The 23344-nt window shown below is 37.0% G+C and overlaps 1 protein-coding gene across 1 annotated transcript; it reads right to left on the bottom strand.

The window, feature by feature from the left end:
- Positions 1-754: 754 nt before the first annotated feature.
- On the bottom strand, positions 755-23143 carry Yipf4 (Yip1 domain family member 4). The gene is made up of 6 exons (XM_074049469.1): positions 22845-23143; positions 14813-14966; positions 11991-12162; positions 8744-8821; positions 5007-5120; positions 755-1798 (listed from the first exon to the last, which is right to left on the bottom strand). Exons 1-6 carry the CDS (start codon positions 22921-22923, stop codon positions 1661-1663), a joined length of 735 nt encoding a protein of 244 aa, XP_073905570.1. The 5' UTR covers positions 22924-23143; the 3' UTR covers positions 755-1660.
- Between the last annotated feature and the right edge of the window lie 201 nt (positions 23144-23344).

Genomic DNA, 23344 nt, shown 5'->3' with positions numbered 1-23344 from the left:
CTGCTGCTTCTGTAGCCATAAATTCTTCCTTACTACTTCATGTTATTTTAAGTTCTAGAAGTTTTATATCTCTGGTGCTTTGAAGCTATTTTCCTAAGCCTCTTTTTAAAAAAGTTGGTATGATAATTTTCTGAATTCTAGCTCAAAAGTGCTTCACATTTTCCCAGCAGTTTAAAATAAGTTTGTTTGGGTTGAGGGTGTATCTCAGTGGTAGATGCTGTCAAGCACGTGTGAGACCCTGGGTTGGAACCCCAGTGCCAAAAAAAAAAGTGGTTTTTTTTTTTTCGGCAGTACTGGGGTATGAACTCAGGACTTCACACTTCTAGGCAGGTGCTCTGCCACTTGAGCCACACCATCAACCCTTTTTTTGTGTTGGGCATTCTCAAGATAGGGTCTTAGGAACTATTTGCCTAAGGCTGGCTTCAAACCCCAATCCTCCTGATTTCTGCTTTCTGAGTAAAATAAGCTTTCCTTTTTTTGTTTGGGGTGTGGGTAAAAGAAGAGAGGTAGGCTTGATATCTTGCTAATTTGTAGGCTTGCTACAGAGGAACTGGATAATTCAGGGTGCATAATTTTGCTAAAAGAACACATACCAAAAGATGTCCATGGTACCATATTGAATATAACAGCTAACTCTTCTGGGTGAAAACAGAAAGGATAATACAAAAACTTGCTGATAGTAGGGATTTCCTACTTTATGGACATAAACTGTACATTTGTTAGCGAATAACTAATACTTAAGTAGGACAGGGTGTTATAAAACAAAACACACAGCTGGAAAACATTTTATTTTCTACTCCATATAATGTTGTTCGGGACCATAAGACTTTAAAGGTCTCTTTCCCATAATTTTTCTGATTTAGGAGTATCACTTAAAAAATATTTACTGATGCTATAAATATTACTGTTTTCCTATATATTAATGATTTCAAAGAATGCCATATCCATTACACCACTTGCACCTTTGGTCAGAGAGATAAACAGAAACATTAAATCAGATGTTTAGACATTCAAAAATGGTTTTTAAAAGCATATCCACACAAACCAAATCTGTATCAGCAACTATTCTTTTAAAAATTACATACAATTTAAAAAACAAATTAAAATTTTTAAATAAAAAAGATTAATGGCCGAATTAAAGAAAGTTTAAGCATCAGATTTAGTATCTTAATTTTTAGGCTATTCAGAAATATATTTTGTGAATAAGAATTATTTCATAAATATATATGTATAAATATAAATATATATCTACAGGATCTGCGATGCAGGAGAAAACTCTTTAAAGAAAAAAAATTGCACTTTTAGATTATCAAGATATTGTCAAATCTGTCCTTCAAGTGAAAAATAATTAATGATCCAGGTGCTTTTGGCACAAGTTTTTAGGTGAATATTGACACAATCTTAAAAACACAATGCTTTTATATTTTATTCACTGGAATATGTATGAAGAATCAAACAGAACTAAGAATTCTGACCAAAAAATCCCAGATAACTGCTTTAATTAAATACAAAAAATATTGTTTTAAAAAGACCTTAAACTTGCCTTTACATCTGGAATGTGTAAAATTTTACCAGCAATGTTTTCTCCAGTCTTTCAGCAAGAATTCCCAGCCTACTTACAAAAGTAACATCGTTTTTTCCTGCTCATGTATGACTTAGATCACACTCCAGTATATAAGGACAAAAAATAAATGTATAATAAAAAGATCGGATAAATCAGCAGAGGCTTTTTGGTCTTGAATTCTTCACCCACTAATAATGAAGCAGCACTGTAGGCAGCCCAAAACACACCAAACAGCTTTAAAGAAAAAAAAAGACAAAAGGCAGCATATTAGCAAATGAATTAACTTCTGGATATCACAGAGTAAAAATGTTTACCATTAAAAAAAATTAACTACCAACTGTGGTAAACAGTAAAATTTACTAAGAATATTCATCCTCACTCTGTTCCTAATTTCTGTAAATGTGACCTGTTTTTATCAACCTGTTTAATTACACAAATCATTTGGGTGCCAATTTAAAGAGACTTGGGGTACTTTAGTTCTGAATTAAAGTTTTCTTTTCTTTTTAAAAATTTCTGAGACAGTCTCACTATGTAGCTTCAAGCTGGCCTTGAACACAAGATCCTCCTGCCTGAGCCTCTGGAGTGCTGAGATTACAGGCGTGCATGGCTACTTGGTCTGAATTTGAACTTCTAAGAGAAGGCTCCAATTATCAGTCTTTTAAACATGACTATGATCAGGCAACTTTTGAAAAAACAGTAATTGGACCAAATTGCAGAAAGAAAACTGATTCCTGAAAAGTACAAAATTTTCCATTTTTTTCCCAAGAAGGAAAACAAATTAAGTGAAAATTTTATACAGCATTTACTAAGTGTCACAGTATTTTCCTGGGAATAGGTAGCCAAGGTTCAATTAAAAAGCAGGGAAAAAAATATTACATCTTGGTCAAGAGTTTAATTAAGTAAATATAATGTGATTTTGTGATACATACATACCAGAATTTAAATTATTTCTACTGGAAACAAACAGTATTTATTAACATAATTACTGAAGACATTTTACAACATAAGGGAACAACTTCACAGAAAGAAATCAGGGAAACTAAAATAGAATTAAGACTTGCAACAGAGCAGTTTCTCAGCCTTGCAATATTGACATTTTAGGCTGAACATTTTTTTGTTGTGTGGGACTGTCCTGTGTATTGTTGGATGTTAAATACCACCCCAGCTCACATGCTAGTAACTCCTCCCGATCTGTTACACTCAAAAATGCTTCTATGCCAGGTACCAGTGGATCATGTCTGTAATCCTAGCTACTCAGGAAGCAGAGATCAGGAGGACTGCGGTTCAAAGTCAGCCAGGGCAAATAGTACACAACACCCTATGTTGAAATTGCCCATCACAAAAAAAAAAAGGCTGGTGGAGTGGCTCAAGGTGTAGGCCCTGAGTTCAAACCCCAGTACTGCAAAAAAAAAAAAAAAAAGGTGCCAAATGTCCCAGGAAGAGCAAAACTGACTTCAGCTGAGATAGCAAAGAGGCAAGAAAAAAAAAAAAAAAAGGATATTGACAGACTGAATGAAAATGTATTTGGGATGGTCCAACCTTCTACCATGCTTTTAAACTTAACAAAAAGAAAAACACTTCCAAATAATTTAAGCATACGAAATAGTATTAAAGAGATATATGAAATAAAATTATGATCAAACTGCATTTGTACATCTTGATTAGTCTTTTTTGTATAAATGGTTAAAGACTGATGTATTAAATTTACTGTGAAAAAATTAGTGCTTATAGGTTATCAATATTGTAATGTTAAAGTTAACTGATGAGAATGTTCTAAAATATATTTCTTAAAAAGTGTTGGACTAAAATTAAAAACAAATACCATAAGGTTGGAGGCGTGGCTCAAGCAGCAGAATGCCTGCCTACCAAGGGTGAAGCTCTGAGTTAAATCCCAGTACCACAAAAAAACAAACAAATAAAACACACACACATACATACATACACAAACAGAAGAGCCAATACATGTTCAATAGCTCACTACCCACAGAACATTAAATGATTAGAAAAAAAATTTTGACCAAGAAAAATCTGAACTTTAAGATAATATTTAAGGGCTGGGAATATAGCTTGCCTTGCATGTAAAATGTTCTGAGTTTGATTTCCCAGCACCATAAAATAAAAAAGTTTTTAAAAACTCAATTTTACCCTAAAATTTTAATGATACAAAAAGAGTTTTTCATGCATACATTCCATAAAGAATGTTAAGGACCAACTTTCAGTTGAACTACATAACTAAAAATGACCAGAAGTAATTTTAGGCATATTTTCAGAAATTCTCAAATAAACTTAACCCAGGTAAGATAACACATAGCAGAAAGTGAACGTAAATAACCAGGAGAGTAGTATCTTCCCTAAGGCTAGAATAATTAAAAGCCAGTATGTGGCCAGCTGCTGCACAGTAAGACTTTTAAACTAAGTTCTAATAATGCTAATTAAAAAAAAGATTTTAGGGCTAGTCTGTATAGGAAAACAAGGTTTTCTCAATCTCAGAAATGTTTAAACAGTTCAAACACAATAATCTCAAAATCATCTTGTCCTGAAGGACAGATGAAAAAAGGGGCAGAATCAGAATTTGAATTCAGAACTGACTGATTATTAAGGGATAAATTTTGGAACCAATGTTTCTATATCATCTTATAGTTACCAAATTATAAAAGGAATCCTTATTTTATATCAGAATTAGCAATGAACTTTAAATAAAATCAAGTCTCATAAACATTAATTTGTCCTGACAACTTAAAAACAAATTAGTGTGATGGTTACATAACAGTTCTAAGTAATGATCTCAAAGAGTTTTATTTTTCTACAGAAAAAAAATACATTCACTGTGTAATGTATGTGTGAGTGCTAAAGCAGTCATTTATTTCCCAAAGTTACTCAACATTAATAAACATAAATATTTAAGGTTATATTACTATTATTAATATTGGTATCACTAATAAATGTTTAAAATATGTAAGTTAATTTGACTTATCATAGCATAAAGAAGTCCTGATCTATGCATTATAGAAGTCTAATAATTTCTAAGATGAATGAATTTATTAGAATCAAGTCTATCATATTTGATAAGGAAGCTAGTATTTAAATAAAGTAAGTTATTAAATAAACAACCAGTGGAATTTAAAATAAACATGTCTCAAAATCTAGGTCAGATGAATCCGTATTAAAAAAAAACAGAAAAATTAAATATTTAAAAATTCTGATTATACCCTGAAAACTGGTTTGCTCTTCAATTCCCACCCCCAAACTTATTTTATAATTTCTGATTAAAGGGAAAAAATTAAAATAAGTTGAACTAGAAATCAGTAAGGAAGGCCTTTATTTCAAAATACTACCAACTGCATGATAAACAGTTTTATGCTACAATATTTATATCCAGAGGACTAGTGTACTTTTGCTACTGGAAGAAGGTAAAGTAAATAATTCATATTGCATAACTTACTTTTATAAGTGTAGACACCACTTCAAATGATCCAACCACCAAAAGTATAGGAGCTATTACAATGAGAGGAAGTAATGAATATCCTATAACTCCAAGAACTTGGCCGTATGCAACCTGTGAATTTTCAGAATTATAAATAAATATCATAGGAACCATGATACTCATGTTAATCACTATTAAATATCACTTATTTTTTGTTGTACTTACGTAAGAATAAGAACTAAGAAATCATAAAATATCATACCCATTATATTTCAATTATCATATGGTCTGCCATGTTCCTGGGCTCTCACACAAATCACCAGGGTTTCAATTAACATCAGTTTGCTGATAACTCAAATTCATATTACCAGTCTTTACCTCTCTCTTGAACTTTAGGATTATATACCTAATCACATCAGTGTATCTTTCCATTACACTTTGTTGTAACTACTTTCCCTAAATTTTAAGAGGATTGTGGTTTTTTTTTTTTTCTGAGATAGGGTCTCCATATGTAGCCCAGGCTGGCCTTAAACTTCTAACTCTCTTCCTTTAGTCTCCAAAATGCTAGGATTACAGGTGTGTATCACCAAACTCAGCAGAAGGATTACTTAAAGGACCCACATCACCCTTATTCAGATGAGAAATCCGAGATCCACAGAAGCTAGATGTGACAAATGATGATAGAAAAAAGAGGAGGGCAGCAAGGAGAGAGTGCAGAGAAAAAGTATTTTTTTTAGTGACTTGCATGCACTAAGTTCTGAGACAGGACTTCAGTGTTGAGATCAAATGAACAACCCTATGAAGTAGGCATTACTGTCTCTATTATGAAGAAACTGATTTTTTTTTTCATTTTTCTTTTATTATTCATATGTGCATACAAGGCTTGGTTCATTTCTCCCCCCTGCCCCCACCCCCTCCCTTACCACCCACTCCACCCCCTCCCCGCTCCCCCCCCTCAATACCCAGCAGAAACTATTTTGCCCTTATCTCTAATTTTGTTGTAGAGAGAGTATAAGCAATAATAGGAGGGAACAAGGGGTTTTGCTGGTTGAGATAAGGATAGCTATACAGGGCATTGACTCACATTGAAAGAAACTGATTTTTAATGAGACTAAGTACTTTGCTCAAAAAAGCTTTGATAGTAGGTGACAAGGTTGAACTTAAGATCTAGGTCTCTTAACTCCTATAGGCATCAACAACAGTCCTCAACTAAACAAAACAAAAACAAAAAACAAACTCAGTGATACATATGTTCATGTAAATATATATTTGTCTAGGATATAAGAAATAGTAATAAAAGTATGTATTTTAAGTGTCTGTTAGAATTATTTAACATTTCCAGTGGGGTGTGGTGGCTAATGCACATCATTCCAGCACTCAGGAAGCTGAGGCAAGATGATCATTTAAGGCCAGTCTGGGCTATGTAGTGATAACCTATCTCAAAAAACAACAAAAATTTCCATGGCCAGGTGCAGTGTCTCACACTTGTAATCTCAGCTACTCAGAGGTATAGATTGGGAGGATCACAGAAGAGGTCAGCACAGCAAAAAGATCGAGAGACCCCCCCCATCTCAACCAATTAAAAAAAAAGTATACATATGCAATCCCAGATACACAGTAAGCATAACTAGAAAGATCATGGTCCAGGCCAGTCTGAGCATAAATGATGAGAAAAATACCTAAAGCAAAAAGGGCTGAGTGCCTGCCTAGGCACTCAAGTAGATCTTTTTGAGATCTTTGATCATACAAGGCTCTGAGTTCAAACCAGTACTGAAAACAGAAATATTACAGAGTAAAATTTCCATAGCTGTTACTCTAAATATATTTTAGTTTTAGGTTAAGATGTTGGACTGTGGCTAGTGGAGTGGCTCAAGTGACAGAGTGCCTGCTTAGCAAGCATGAGGTAGTAGTTCAAACCTCAGTACCACAAAAACAAACAAACAAAAAAGATGTTGGACTATATAAATACGTCCAATAACATCTCCTCCTGAAACTCCATTGAAAAGGAAGGGAAAGAAGCCACACTTGGTGGTACATATCTATAATCCCAGCACTCAGAAGGCTGAGGCAGGAAGATCTCCAGTTTGAGGCTAGCTAGCCTGGGCTATACACAATGAGATTCTGTCTCAACCCTCCCCCAACTCCCACACAGACAAAAAAAAAAAAAAAAAGGGAAAAAATCCCTCCTTTTGGTAAGAGGCATAAACAGAAGAATATGAGACAAAACAACAGCAACATAATTTTTGAAGCTGGGAGGCAGATGATCCAGAGCCAAGTAACAGATGTAGCAAATTTTCCCACCAAGTATGAGAGACCTCAAGGTTTCTGCATTTTGCATTCACTATTCACAGTAAGCCTGATATGGGTCAGTAAGTACACATATGTACAATGGAATGCCTCTATTTTACTCTCCACAGAATAAACTGCTAGACTCCTAGGTTTATAGCAATTCATAGTCATATATTTAACAGAAAAGTGGTTCTCAAGATGGCCTATAAACTCTGGGGGATCCTAGAGAATCTTTCAGAAGACTGTAAGGTCAAAACTTTTTTTCTAATAGTAGTAAAACATTTGCCTTTTTCATTGGGTTGATATTGGCACTAAGAGGAAACAAGCAAGAGTGATGCTAGCACTCGGGAAACTGAGGCAAGGGGATCATGAATTTAAGGCCAGTCTGACCTTGTAGTCATACCCTATCTCAAACGAAGAAAAAAGATCTACTCAGAAGATACAGATTGGAATGATCTCAGTTCAAGGCCAGCATGTGCAAAAAGTTCATGAGACCCCCCATCTTAACAAGAAAAAGAAAAAAAGCTAAGTGTGGTGGTGCACACCTGTCATCCCAGCTGCATGGGAAGTATAAATAGGTGGGTGCCAGGCCACGTCAACCTGGGCAAAAAGCATAACCTTATCTCCAAAATAATTAGAGCAAAAAGGGTTGGAGGCTTGGCTTAAGTGATAGAGCACCTGCCTTGCGTGCAGTAGGCCTGAGTTCAAATTCCTGTACCACCAAAAAAAAATTACAACTTGTTGAGGTTTGGTATAATATCAGAGAATATTCACAATCATCTGAAAAAGCTACTGAAAAATTCTCTTTTCCAATTATTTACCTGTGTAAGGCCTCATGTTCTTCATATAGTATAACTAAAACAACATATTGCAAAAGGTTAAATGGAGAAAGACAATTTTAGCATCTGATTTCCAAAAATCTAAAGCAGATACTTATCTCACTAAATTTTTGTTTTGGAAAAATACTTTTACTTTTCTTTAAAATGTATTGTTTTTGTTAAAATTTAGTTGGTTTACTGATAGCTTTAAATGAGTATTTTAAATTATTTTAGTTTACAACATGGCAAATACATGTTTTTTTGGTGGTACTAGGGTTTGAACTCAGGGCTTCATGCTTGCTAGGTAGGTGCTATACCACTTGAGCCACTCTACCAGTCCACAACATGGTATATACTGATAAACATAACCCACATACTGAAATCTCTATGGTGACTTGAGAAATGCTGTAACAAAGAATAAACTGTAGGCTTCCCTGAAAGCTTCCCTATACATTATTTGATAGGTGGGATGGGGTATTTTCCTTTACTCTTCATTCCTTATTTATTTATTGAGTAAGCACAGTACTAATCCGTTTATCATCTGAAAGGAAATTAAAAGCAATTATAACTTAAAAGCAATTCTGGGATAAGAAATAATACAGTGAATATAGCTAAGGATGAGATCTACAATACCTAAAAGGTACTTACTTCTCCACCGAGAACTCTGGCCAGTAAAAAAATTGTCAATGAACCAAATATCCAAATGGTTATAATCCATGAGACCACCTTAAGAAGAAAAAGCCATATAATTAACACTTTTATATCAAATGCTGATAATTTTTTTTTAGGAAATCAAATTCTCTGCTATATAAAATAGTTTGGCATGCCCAATTTCAGGGCATAGATGTATTTTACATTTTCAAGTGCCTTCCTAAAACTTAGTAAGAATGCAATGTTTAATACAATTTAACAGCCAAATGAAAATTTAGCAATTATCAATTGCCTAAGGAAATCTCAGTATTTTAAAATATATGATGCTAAAAGATAACTATAAAAAAAGGGGAAAGTGTTTACTATTAACCCTCTGGCTTACAGCATCCTGCAATGAAAATTCATTCCTAAAATACGTTGCTTTTTCTTTAGAAGTCTTTAAAACTTATATTAATTACATATTTATGTAAATAAAAGAATATAGAAGATATTTCAGAAAAATTTTCACTCCTCAGAATTGCTGTCTTGTGGGAGGATCTGCAGCTAACATTCCACTAGAACCGTAAAAAACACTGATTGCCCCAATTTTGGTTCTAAATATTCCCTAACTAAAGACCTTAGATTCCTTAGAGAAATAGTTGCTTTCACGGTTAGAATAGAGAAAATATAAGATTAACCTGGAAACATTTTGTGGGGGGGTCAAAGGAAAAGAAGTGCTCAAAAAACGGTGGGTTATGGTCAAAGGACATAGAAGGCAACTGGAAGGAGCTCCAAAGGCTAAAGCTGGAATAATTTAAGCAATAAAATTAATGATAATATTAGATTATAATCCAGAGAATAAAACATCTATGGTCCATATTGATTAAATAACTGAATAATTAAGTAACAGAAAAGAAAGGATAGCTGTTCCTTAGAGGATACACATTAATAAACATGGAAGGAATGAAGGAAATAGGAAAATCACTATTTAGTAAACACTATAGTAATAATTGCTGAATGTAAGATACATCGATGGATCCAAAAATTAGTAAGCTAAAGTATGATGAGAAATAAGATATTTGCCTAATTGCAAAACATCTTCACGAAGGCCTTATTTATAAAGAAAAAAACAGAACTGGAGCTATGGCTCAAGTGGTAGAGAGCCTCCCTAGTAAGCATGAGGCCCTGAGTTCAAATGCCACTACAGCAAAAAAAAAAAAAAAAAAAAAAAAAAAAGTGAGCCTGGTATGGTGAGACAGACCTGCAATCCCAGCACTTGGGAAGCTGAGGCAGGAGAACTGCAAATTCAAGGCCAACCTCCACTACATCATGAGATCTTGACTCAAAAAACAAAACAAAAACAAAAAAAGTAAGCAAGAAAAGTGTCGGGGGGGATTGGAGGAGGACTAGCAACTTTACAATGGAGCAATTGGACAGACACTACCCCATCACCTAAACAAGTGATCAAGGTCACCATCATCAGTAATAAGCCATCAGTATTACATATTCTGTTAGTATACAGAGAAAGACACACGATGTTGTTTCTGTGGCATTTAATGCCAAATATACATGGCATAAGAAAACATTAAGCAAACACCAATTTTATTTTTAACACTCCATGAGGGTATAGAAACTTTTTTTTAGCCTTAAATCCTTGGTTGAAACGAAAAGATTATATGAAATAGACAAAACAAGGTATTTTAGATAAAGAACAGGTGAGAGACCTAAGTTCTCATTCAACTTCTTCAATGGTCCTTACACTTCAACAAAATATCTGATATACTGATCTATGGTAAATATTAAAAGGATTAGAGTAATAATATATTAAAGATCTTGCAATGGAGAGATTATTCCAGATATCTTGGTGGGGGGCTTTATATATATAGTAACAACTGTCATTAAAAGAAGGAAGCAGACGCCAGGCACCAGTAGCCCATTCCTGCAATCCTAGCTACTTGGGAGGCTGAGATCAGGAAGATCATAGTTTGAGGCCAGTCCAGGCAAATAGTTCTGGAGACCCATCTCCAAAATAATCAGAGCAAAATGGATTAGAGGTGTGGCTCAAGTGGTAGAACAGCAGCTTTGCAAGTGCAAAGCCCTGAGTTCAAATCCCAGTGCTATTAAAAAAAAAAAAGACTAAGACTTGCACGCAGTAAAGACAATGTACAAAAAAAAAAAAAAAAAAAACCAGAAGCAGAGAAAGAGTTGAATATAGTAGAAAAGAAGGTAGAGACTGTAGTGAGGTAGCCAGGAGCAAAGGAACGCCGCATCCTCTAAAAATGAAAGAGGCAAGCAACAGATTCTGTCCTGGAGCTTCCATAGGAACCAGCCCTGCTGACATTTTCGATCTTAGCAGGTTAACAATCATTGTGGACTTGTGATCTCTAGATTTACAAAATAATACACTAGTACTGCTGAAATTAAACTTATGACAACTTGCTATAGTAGCAACAAGAAATTAATTGGCTTTCGAATCACTGTGGTAGTTACATTTTACTCCCTAAAGCCTTAAACTGGGGAAAAAGTGATGTGTATACCTTGTGTGTGGATGCAAATGACCTTGAAAGTAGGACAAAGTGATTAAAACTATCAGTAGTAAAATAAAATCAAATACTCATGGAATCCTTATCATTTATTAAAAGCACTGATTATTTTAAAAAAGAGTTAAAAATGAATAAAAATTAGGCACATGATTATATATTAGAAATTATATTTCTAACTCTTCACTCCTTAGGGAAATCAGAAGGGGATGGGCAGCACTTGTGGCTACTGGTCATTCCCAGTCAGCTGGGAATAGTCCCATTCATTTTCCCCAGTGTGTCATACAAATTTTTTTTGTGATACTGGGGTTGAACTCAGGGCTTACACCTTAAGCTACTCCATCAGCCCTTTTTATGGCAGGTATTCTGAGGTAGTGTCTCGAGAACTATTTGCCCAAGCTGGCTTCGAACCAAGATCCTCCTGATGTCTGCCTCTTGAGAAGCTAGGATTTATAGACATGAGCCACCATCATCCAGCATGACATACAAATAGTAATACTATCTATGTGAATGACAATATGGAAAAGCTTGGAAAGCATTAATCTAAGGTACTCCTACTTATTTAACTATGGAACAGTTTTAATAATGAACAAGTGAGAAATAATGGGCAAAGGCAAAGCATTTCTCAAACATAAATGTTCTATTATAGTTAATATCTGACTATATATGTACTTTTTAAAAATCTTCAAAGATTAAGAATTCGGGTAAAAATAAGGTATACTTACCCTAAACTGTCCATATAATGATATCATGGAAAAGAAAAGAACAACAGCCAGAGGACCCCAAAAATCAGGATTGTCTCTCACCACTTGTCTATTAAAACCAAGAGATGGCATTGGCATCAAAACACATCGGATTTTGTAGTAAATATCCTTTAGATCGATATCCAATTCTTCCCTATAATTAAAAAAAAAAGTTCTCAAAAGATACACAAATACTAGAACAGCTGGAAAAGAATTAAGAGTTTTAATATGACAGCATGATATCCATTGGTCAACAGAACATATGCATTTTAAGTATTATATTTCACTGACTCCAAAGGTAAAACATTCTGAATTTAGAGATGTTGTTTCAACATCTTAACATCTCTTAAGTTGAGATATATGTCACAATCAATGGTGTCTTACAACTGTAATTAGCCTGAAGTGAAGTCAAGTGCTTCTAAGACCTGCCTTTCCTTTTTCCAGTCTCCCGGAGGTACTATCAATTTTTATTTTATTTTATCTTTTTTTTTTTTGTGGTACTGAGGCTTGAACTCAGGATCTGTACCTTGAGTCAATCCACCAGCCTTTTTTTGTGATTTTCTTTCCCCCCAGATTGGGTCTCACGAACTATTTGCCCAGGCTGTCTCTGAACCTTGATCCTCCTGACCTCTGCCTCCTGAGTAGCCAGGATTACAGGCAACTTTAAATAAAAATTTCTGCTTGTACTTTGGAAACAGAGAGGGGAGGATCCATAGTTTGAGGCCAGCCTGTGGCTATATAGTGAGATGAAGGTCAGCAAGGGCTACACAATGAGATCTTGTCTCAAAAAACAAATAAATAAATATCCATGCATGGTGGCACATGCCTGGAGACTGGGCATACAGATTGGGAGGATCATAGTCCATGGTTAGTTCTGGGCAAAAACATAAGATCTTATCAAAAAAACAACTAAAGCAAAAAGGGCTGGGGGCATGGCTCAAGGAGTACAGCTTCTGCCTAGCCAAGTACAAAGCCCTGAGTTCAAACCCCAGTAATGTCAAAGAGAAAAAAAAAAAAAGAAATTTCTGTTTGATACTTCTGGGGACCATACTGATAATTCAGACTGTAAACCTACTGGAAAACCATTGTGAACTTTATATTCTCAGGGGAAATTTTTTCTTCTAACATCCTCCTCAGTGCTGAAATGAAGCAATCTTTCTTGGTCTCTCTCTTTTTTGGCAGTACTTAAGTTTGAACTTAGGACCTCCTGCTTACTAGGCAGATGCTTTACCACTTAAGCCATTCCTCCAGTCCTATTTGCTTCAGGTTAATTTTCTGATTAAGGTTGTGCATTTATGCCCAGGTTGGCCTGGACTATAATCCTTCTATTCATGCTAAGCCTGTAGCTAGGATAACAGGCACACACCACCACACCTAGCTTTTACTGGTTAAGATGGGGTCTTGCTAACTTTTTGTCTGGGCTAGCCTCAAACTGTGATTCTTTCCAACCTCCACTTCCAACTAGCTAGGACCACAGATGTGAGCCACTACATCCAGCCACTTTGCCATCTCTGTGTGGTAGGTTGTTTCTCAGTAAATCTTGTATTTAGGAGCAAATCCTTTGATATCCCAGCTTCATGTTGTCTTAAGCATGTTTCTTTTTTATTAATATGAAAGATAATTTCATCTTATAATATAGATTATCTATAGCATGTTAGATTTGATGAAATATAGTATATAAAGAAACACAGGATGTCTTAGTTCTTAATATACCAATAATTTCAAGAAAAATCTGGTAATGCCTTCATTTTACAAAGCTACAGATCTTTCTTTCCAAAATAGTTAATTTCTTTACCTTATCTCCCAGATGAGAATCATAAAATTTCAAGTATTATGAAGAAAATGGAAGTCTTCCTATATTTCTACTCTCAGGAAGCTTTAGAATTTCTGTACGAGATTTTGGAAATCTTAGTTTTAAACCTGAATTTCAACAATAAATAACAAAGAAAATTCTTGCTTTTTCAGACTGTATGGTTTACTTGAGATAGACCAAGGAAAAGAGTTTGGAGAGAGAGAGAGAGAGAGAGAGAGACAGAGTGTGTGTGTGTGTGTATGATACCATTCTTTTAATTCTTGCAATTCAGTAAGTTAAAAAACATTTTCCTATTATTGCTCTACTTTTTAATTTTTTTTAAAGTTTATTTTATGGTACTGGGGTTTGTACTCAGGGCATACATCTTGAGCCACTCTACTAGCCCTTTTTTGTGATACCTTTTTTTTGAGACAGGGTCTCATGAACGGTTTGTCTAGGCTGGCTTCAAACCATGATCTTTCTGATCTCTGCCTCCTGAGTAGCTAGGATTACAGGTGTGAGCCACTGGTGCACAGCTGCTCCAGTTTTTTAAAATTACTAGTAAGATTAACAACTGCTAGGGCAGGGCATACTGGCTCACACCTGTAATCCCAGCTACATGGGAAGTAGAGACTGGGAAGATACATGAGCCAAGGATAGCTCAGGCAAAAGTTAAGACACCCATGTCAACAAACAAGCCAGGTGTAGTGATATGTGCCTGCTAGGAGAGAGGATCCCAGCTAGGAGAGAGGTGTAAGGAGAAGGATCATGGCCAGGCAGGCCAGAGGCAAAAACAAGAGACCCTATCTCAAAAACTAAACAAAGTATCACTTCTTGGCCTTTTGGCAAGGATCAAGTGTAAAAATAACTAAAGTTAAAAAGAAAAATTGAAAATGGCTATAGTTTTTGACCAAAAAACTTAAGATTTTCCACATATGTCTTTAAATACCCTAAAAGAATATAACCATCCCACTAACTAGCTCTTAAAACAAAACATATTATTTTTACATACAAGAGTGGCTTGTTATCTTCGGGATCATCATCTTCAACTTCCAAAAGCCAACCATACCCTCTTTGTCTCAGAAATGTGGTAGCTGTTGATTCTTTGATAAAGTCTCCACCAAGGTTTAATTTGACATCTGTGGATGCTATAGAACCACTGAGATCTTAGGAGAAAAAAAGGCAAAAGTGAAAACCAAGGTGAATCCTAACCAAAATGAGAATAGAGTCACATAATTATTACTTGACAAGCTCTCTGAATATTTGCTGTTACATACAATCTTCAAAATTATAGCTGGTACACATCTGTTTTTTATTTTGTAAGAATAAAATCAAAGATGAAAGACATACATAAGGTTTCACAGTTAAGTAGCCAGAATCTAGACTTCAAGAGTAACTTTTTAAAATATAAATGGAAGACGTTAGTTTTGGATTCTCTTCATTATATACATTGTGTGTCTCAGAACAAAGTGATTATACAAATTCTTGTACATTCTTTGACATATTACATATATATACACCCCCACACACATATACCATCCATAGACATACTTTATTTACTAGATAATTTTTGTTTTTTTCATATATTTATGCACGTTTTCTTTCAAATGTCATCCCATATTAGTGGTTACAGTAGTTCACGCCTGTAATTCTAATTACTTGGGAGGCAAAGACTGGAAAGATCACAGGGCAAAAGTTCCTGAGACCTCATCTCAACCAATAAAACACGGGGTGTGGTGGCATGCGCCTGTTACTCCAACTACACAGGAAGTCTAAATAGGAGAATCATGGTCCAGGCTAGCTTGGGCATAAAAGAGAGAAAAGAAAAAAAAAAAAAAAAACCCATGGCCATGCCTGGTGACTTAGCCAAGAGGTCTAAGACCCTATCTGAAAAAATAATAAAAGCAAAAAGGGCTGGAGACATGGCTTAAATGATAGAGCAAGTGTTGACCCGAGTTCAAAACCAGAGCCCTGTCCCAAAACAAAAAAGACAAAGAAACAAAATAAAACAACAACAAAAGAAAACCACCAAGTTTTTTTTTTTTTAAACAGTAGTTTAAATTCTACCTTGGCTTTGGAGAAGTATCATTAAAATTTTGACTTAAGCTTCAAAGAATGTCTCAATTATGAGTCATTCATTTGTTGCAGTTGTAACAACTCCTTGAATAATAAAAGTTTACATTCTGAAGCTGTTTTAGATTAATAACTAAACTATATAACAAATCATTTCTATCTTCTGAATCTCAGTCGTATTCAAAGTTCTATCTAGGATAAACATTTAATAATTCTAAAAAGTTTTTTGTTTTGTTCCTGATGCAGTGCTGGAGACAGAATCCAGGACTTCACATATATGAAGCACCTGCTCCTTAAAAAGTTTTTATAAACAGGGCTGATTGAGTAGATCAAGTGATGGGAGCTCCTGCCTAATAAGTTTGAAGCCCTGAGTTCCAGCTTAAAAACCCTTGTACCATCTTAAAAATTTTTTTTATATAAGGAAGTTCACTCAGCTAAAATAAATATAAATCGCAAATAATTTGTATTCACCATCTTTTCTTACCTAAAGATTAAAAAATATTCCCTGCAAATGCTGCCACAATCTGGTAGTTAAAACAGTCTCTCAAAATTACTTTCTGGGCAGGCGCCAGTGGCTCACGCCTGTAATCCTAACTACTCAGGAGGCAGAGATCAGGATGATGGCAGTTCAAAGCCAGCCCGGGAAAATAGTTCACAAGACTCTACCCTGAAAAAACCCATCACAAAAAAAAAAGGCTGATGGAGTGGCTCAAAGTGTAGGCCCTGAGTTCAAATCCCAGCAACACACACACACACACACAACTTTCTGCTTCTCTGTCTTAAGTTGACATTGAAAGGTGAAATTTAACTAAAATCACAATTCTAGTAGGTACAAAGAGCACTTTTTCTTGATTTAACAAGAGGAAGATTGAGATCAGGAAGCCAAAGCAGTGACATTAGAGGTTTTGCAATTATGAGGCTAAAAAGGACTTTAACAACTGCTTTCTGGCCTCCAGTTAAGGACTCTTTAAAGCCCTTAATCTAAATTTTAAAAAAGGATACATACATTATAAGTGCTAAGGAGCGTTATGTGAAAGAACTGTATATGGTTAGCACTTTGTCACAGCATGGCACCTTAACTTACAAATTCTGTAATACTATTTGTTCCATTCAAAGTAAGAAAACAGCAAAGACACATGTACAAATGTCAAAAACAGCAGTCTGACACAACCCCCTCTACCAACAAAGTCACAAGTAGGTGTGGGTAGGATAAAAGCAACAGGAAACACCAAAAAATTGGTAGTTAAGCCTAACATGTTAACAAATTAAAAAACAAGAATAATGTCAGAGAAAAAGGAAAAAGATTCAGAATTACTTCGGGAGTACAAAGGACGTAAGTCAGACTAGAGTAAGAACCAGCTAGCTTGAATGTCAACTCTGGGATAGTTGTCCTGATGGCAAAACACTAATTTTATTTATTTATTTACTTACTTATTGACATTATGGGGGTCTGAACTCAGGGACTCTTGATTGTCAAGTGCTTTACCACTTCAATCACACCTCCAGGCCTACATTTTCACTCATATTGCTCTGGTTTATGTTTTTAATAGTTTTACTATTCAGCATTGTCAACGAATTTTTATATTATAAGTAATATTAAAATCAACTAAATAAAGGCCAAGTATGGTGGTGCACGGCCGCAACCCGATACTCAAAAGGCAAGATTACAAATTTCAAAGCAGCCTGGGCTACATAGAGGAGACCCTGTCTCAAAAAGAAAAAAAAAAAGGGAATTAAATCTATGGAGCTTAATGGGCAAGTGAACTAAACAGATCTTTCTCAAAAGAAGAAATTCAAATGGCCAGAAAACACATGAAAAAATGCTCACCATCTCTAGCAATAAAGGAAATGCAAACTAAAACCACACTAAGATTCCACCTCACCCGTTAGAATAGCCATCATTAGCAACACCACCACCAACAGGTGTTGGCAAGGATGTGGGGAAAAAGGAACCCTCTTACACTGCTGGTGGGAATGTAAACTAGTACAACCACTCTGGAAAAAAATTTGGAGGTTACTTAAAAAGCTAAACATTGATCTACCATTTGATCCAGCAATACCACTCTTGGGGATATACCCAAAAGACTGTGACACAGGTTACTCCAGAGGCACCTGCACACCCATGTTTATTGCAGCACTATTCACAATAGCCAAGTTATGGAAACAGCCAAGATGCCCCACTACTGACGAATGGATTAAGAAAATGTGGTATCTATACACAATGGAATTTTATGCAGCCATGAAGAAGAACGAAATGTTATCATTCGCCGGTAAATGGATGGAATTGGAGAACATCATTCTGAGTGAGGTTAGCCTGGCCCAAAAGACCAAAAATCGTATGTTCTCCCTCATATGTGGACATTAGAGCAAGGGCAACACAACAATGGGATTGGACTTTGATCACATGATGAGGCGAGAGCACACAAGGGAGGTATGAGGATAGTAAGACACCTAAGAAACTAGATGGCATTTTTTGCCCTCAATGCAGAGAAACTAAAGCAGATACTTTGGGGCAACTGAGGCCAATAGGAAAAGGGGACCAGGAACTAGAGAAAAGGTGAGTTCAAGAAGAATTAACTTAGAAGGTAACACACACGCATAGGAAATCAATGTGAGTCAATGCCCTGTATAGCTATTCTTATCTCAACTAGCAAAAACCTTTGTTCCTGCCTATTATTGCTATACTCTCTTCAACAAGTTAGAGATAAGAGCAAAATAGTTTCTGCCAGGTAGCAAGGGGGTGGGGCCGGGCACAGGGAGGGGGTGTGGAGGCGGTTAGGGAGAGGGTAGGGGAAAGGGGGAGAAATGATCCAAACATTGTATGCACATATGAATAAAATAAAAATTAAAAAAATAAACAGAAGCATCCCCCCAAAAAATCTATGCAGCTTAGAGTTAGGGAAAAAAACAAAAACGGAATCTCATAAACTACTTATTTAACCAATCTTTTCTTTTGGTTGCCTTATGAATGTTATTTTTATTTCAAAGAAAGGACAGATTCTCAGAAAGTTTCAATAGTAGTAGTATGGGACTAACTCATGTAATTATCAAAACCAGGACATTGACCTTGATACAATCTACAGACCTTATTCAGATTTCACTAGTTTTACATGCACGAGTGTGTTTATGTGTGTGTGGTTTTAACCAATTTGATCACATTTGCACATAAACCTTATGAGTTTATGAAAACAAATAGGTTTTTTAAAAAAAGGTAGTAAACCTTGTTTAGCTACTCTCTTCACCCCTAAGGTTGACCCAAGTCATTTTCAGTTTTCAAATAGGAAAAAAGAAAGCTACTCTTGCATCTATTATGTACTAGTATTTCACTAGTGAAGACTGAAGATGTGTGATATCTTCGCTGTAAGTAAAAACACATAACCCACTTTTTCTTTTCCTTCTGGGGAGCAAGTATGTAAAGCATACCCTTCTGTAGGTATAATGACAATGCCTATTGCTGAATGATGATAGGTGCCATAGGAGTAAAGAGGACTTAAACAATGAGGTGACCAAGAAGGACAAGTAGAGGTAAAAACTTGAACTTGTCCACAAAGGATGAATGGATGAGCAGAGGACAAATAAGAAGTCACTGCAACCCAGGCAAGGTGGTTCGCACCTGTAATCCTAGCTACCCAGGAGGTAGCGATCAGGAGAATCAAGATTCAAAGCCAGTCCAGGCAAATAATTCAAGAGACCCTATCTCAGAAAAAAAACAATACAAAAAAGGGCTGGTGGAGTGGCTCAAGTGGTAAGAGTGTTTGCCTAGCAAGCATGAGGCTCTGAGTTCAAGCTCTAGGGCCACAAAAAAAAAAATTGGACTGGATGTGTGGTTCATCTGAGTTCAAACCCCAGCTCCACAAAAAAGAAAAAAATTTAAAAATCAGTCATTTGTTCATTTAACAAACATTTACTGAATTCCTCCTATACACTAGGATCCAAGCTAGGCAGTGGATATGATTTAAAAAAAAAGTGTTTAACCCAATGGAGCTCCTAAGTGTAAATCAGCATTGGATTAGATCTGTAAGGACTGATGTGTAAGATATACAGTACACTTACTGTACCAGTTAGTATACTTGTATACTCCTTACATGAGTGTTTTTAAAGAGCATGTAGCCTTCAAAACATCCCTATATCTCTTAAAATTTCCTTGATCATTTCCTGTAGTTAACCTCTTTGTATCATACTTTTACAGCATGTATTATGTACACTGAAATTTTTATTTTTATTTTCTTTTTTGGTGCTGGAGATCCTTGTGCATGCTAGGCAAGTGTTCTACGATTGAGCTATGTCCTGCCCTGTATTTTCCTCATTGGATCTCTCCCTCCCCCACATACAAACCAAGGATTAAACCCAAGCCCTTTCACTTGAGCCTCACCCTCAGCCCTTGTTTGTATTTTTAGGGTTTTATTAATTTTAGTTTTATTCTTAAATTTTATTTCAAGTAGGTTGGGGAAAGAAAGCTACTAGAAATGACAGGACTAGGATGCCCCTGCAAAGAAAAAAGCAGGCCGAGACCTCTACCCTGGCTACCAAGACTTCTCCCCTTGCTGAAGTCTCAGAATGAAGGGATCATGGCTGCTCACTTGTCATTAGAGCAGTCAGTTCTCAGTCAACACTGGCTGAATCAAACCAACATGCCACCCTTTTGGTGGGTCAGAGAACCACACATCCTAGCAGTGAAAACTTTTAGAACCAACATCTCAGACCTTCAAAGATGGCAGTCAGTAGGCTGGAGTATTGAGGCTAACACTTTGAACTTGGCTGGCCTCAATCTTGTAATTCTTCTGCCTCCGCCTCCAAAGTCACTGGGATTACAAATATGTGTCCACTTCTGGCTAGACCATTTCCTGGCAGTAGGGAATTCCTCATACACATGCACAGACAGAGCATTATCTGTCCTTCAGAGTTTGACAAAACATCACCTCCATTATATTTTTCCTGATCTTCTAGTTAGAAATAATTTCCTTCTTTTTTGATCTTTTATGATATTTTAAGCCAGTGCTTATGAATCATCCAGGGACCTTGTTAAAATGCAAATTATAATTAAGGGAGATTCTGTATAACTATGTGCCAGGTAATGCCAATGCTGCTGATTTTTAGGCATAAATCAGACACAGAATTATAGTCTGATAAAAAGCAAAGGCAGGGCTGGTGGAGTGGTCTGCAAGACCCCATCTCAACCAATAAAAAGCAGGGTGCATGGTACTGGGGTTTGAACTCAGGGCCTCATATTTGCTAGGCAGGTTGACTTCAGTTCAACAGGACAAAAAAGTATTAATCTACCCTATCAATTTTCCATCTACTCTATCTTATTTTCCATCTTTCAGTGCCACAGTTGAATTTAAATCTGGCTATTATTTTGTTTTAGTGAATAAACACTGTCCTTAGAAGACAGTTCTTAATTTCAGGGGCATCATGTAGAAGTTACAAGCCTTGTAAGCCTTAGTTCCTTTATAAAGTATAGGAATAATAAAGCTCGTCAGGATTCTTATTCTTAAAATATTCTGCAAATTTAAACTACAATGTTATATACATGAAAGTATTATACACATAATATGTATTCAATACATAATGTACATGTTGCAAAGCTCATGAAGTTTATGCTTAAAATAATTCTGTAAATTTAAACTGTATAATGTTATATACATGAGAGTATTATGTACATATGTAATATGTATTCTGTAACAATGTATATATGATGTTTCATATAACATATGTGAATATATACATATAGATAAGACAGACACCCTTGGATATATAAGGGAACCATATATCCTAGGAGCAACTATGGAGAAGCTTTAATAACTTTATGGATTTTACTCATTCCAAGTTTCTTAGTATATGTAGTACATGAAGTCAATGGATAACCTAGATTACTGTTAGATTTTTAAGATGTATTTTAGAGAAGTAATTCCTGGGGGGAAGGGAGGAATGAAAAATACACAAACACAGGTTCTAATATTCAATAGAAACAAATTTTTTTAAGGATTGGGAAATTAAATTTGATACTCTTCCCTAAGCACTGTGCTACCAAATGCAGATGCAACAAACTGAAATGTTTTGGACTGCTCTACTTCAATTTAAAAGAAATATATCAGTTATGTTCCCTTTGCTACATAAAAACTTATTTTACTTCTAAATATTATAACGATTACTATTTTAAAAAAACAGCAGCAGCAAAACAAGGAAAACAAGCTACACTCACTGACGCACTACGAAATCAGATTTTTCAGGAAATCTAGGTTCTCTAGACTGAAATTTCTATAGCTCAACGAATCCTTCTTCTCATATGGGCAAATAAGTCCGGTCACTGGAAAGTATACAAAGTCTAATAAAAAGTGAAATTTGATCTGGGGCGTGGCTCAAGCGGTAGAGCGCATGCCTAGCAAGGGCGAGGCCCTAAGTTCAAAACCCACTACTGCCACACACAAAAAAAACCCAAAAACCACATGGCCCTGGGCTGTAGAGAAACCTCTCCAGCACAACGCGTTCTGGAAACAGTCCAGGGAACGTGTAAGGAACGCGGGGACACCGAGTGGGGACACCGCAGTGTCCCATGACCTGGGCCACTCCTCTAACACTGAGGTCCCCCACTAAGAACTGGAAGGGCGGTGGGACCCAAGCCAGACGTCTCCTCGGGGAAGACACCCATCTTCTCGAGGACAGTTTGCATCTTCGGTGACACACAGCAGGAACACAGCTACACTTCGTTCTCGGACACCTCCCCTGCCTGCCAACCTGACTCTCCCGGTCCACATGAGTCCGTCCGAGGCTTTCAGGGACGGACCCCCGGGGTTCCGCGGGCGCACCCTGCCCCAGGACAGCGTGGTCTCAGAGGGCGGGGCGCTGACCGGGTCGCGCGACTTCGGGAGGCCGCTCCCCACGCCCCTCCCTCTGCCGCTCGGAAGGCCAGGCGGGCGCCGAGGCCCGAAGCTCCGGCCCCTCGCGTCGGGCCCCACGGGGCGCAGCCTCACCTTCCGCGTCGGCTGAGGAGACAAAGGTGAAGTCCCCGTTCGCGGGGGCGTACGCCGGGGGCGGGCCCGGCGGCTGCATCTCGCCGCCCCTCCGAGCCCGCGGCGGTGGGGGAGGCTGCGGCTGGGCCCAGGCCCCGAGTTAGCCGCGGCGCCGACCTGCACGCTCGCGCTACCGTGCGGCCTGCGAGGCGGAAGGCGCAGGCTGGGGCGAGGCCCGAGACGAGCGCAGCAGGCCGTCCGGCTGCCCCCGAGACGGCCCCACCGGCGTCCTCGCGGTGGCGACCGCCCAAGCACCACGACGCCGGCGCCCTGACAGGACCATAACAGTGACAGCGTCGCGGGGATTGGCTCTTTGTAATCTACTCTCCCATTGGCTCCTGTAGGAAGGTTCTGATTGGGTCTTCCAGTTGTTGATTCCGGAAGCTTACCCCGGACAGGAAGTTGGCCCTGGCACCCTTCTCTTTTTGGCTGTGGTAGTTCTTTTAAAAAAAGTCCCTGTT

This window comes from Castor canadensis, chromosome 12 (assembly GCF_047511655.1).
Source record: "Castor canadensis chromosome 12, mCasCan1.hap1v2, whole genome shotgun sequence".
Taxonomy (NCBI): Eukaryota; Metazoa; Chordata; class Mammalia; order Rodentia; family Castoridae; genus Castor; species Castor canadensis.
The sequence above is the reverse complement of the archived record's forward strand: the minus strand, read 5'-3'. Positions and strand labels throughout refer to the sequence as shown.

Bases quoted from the DNA above. Each gene is read 5' to 3' on its own strand.
- Yipf4 (XM_074049469.1), bottom strand. From the start codon at position 22,923: ATGCAGCCGCCGGGCCCGCCCCCGGCGTACGCCCCCGCGAACGGGGAC. The intron at 8,822-11,990 runs GTAAGTATACCT...TTTCTTCTTAAG, and splicing joins CATTATATGGACAGTTTAGG to GTGGTCTCATGGATTATAAC. The intron at 5,121-8,743 runs GTAAGTACCTTT...GAAAATTCACAG, and splicing joins CCAGAGTTCTCGGTGGAGAA to GTTGCATACGGCCAAGTTCT.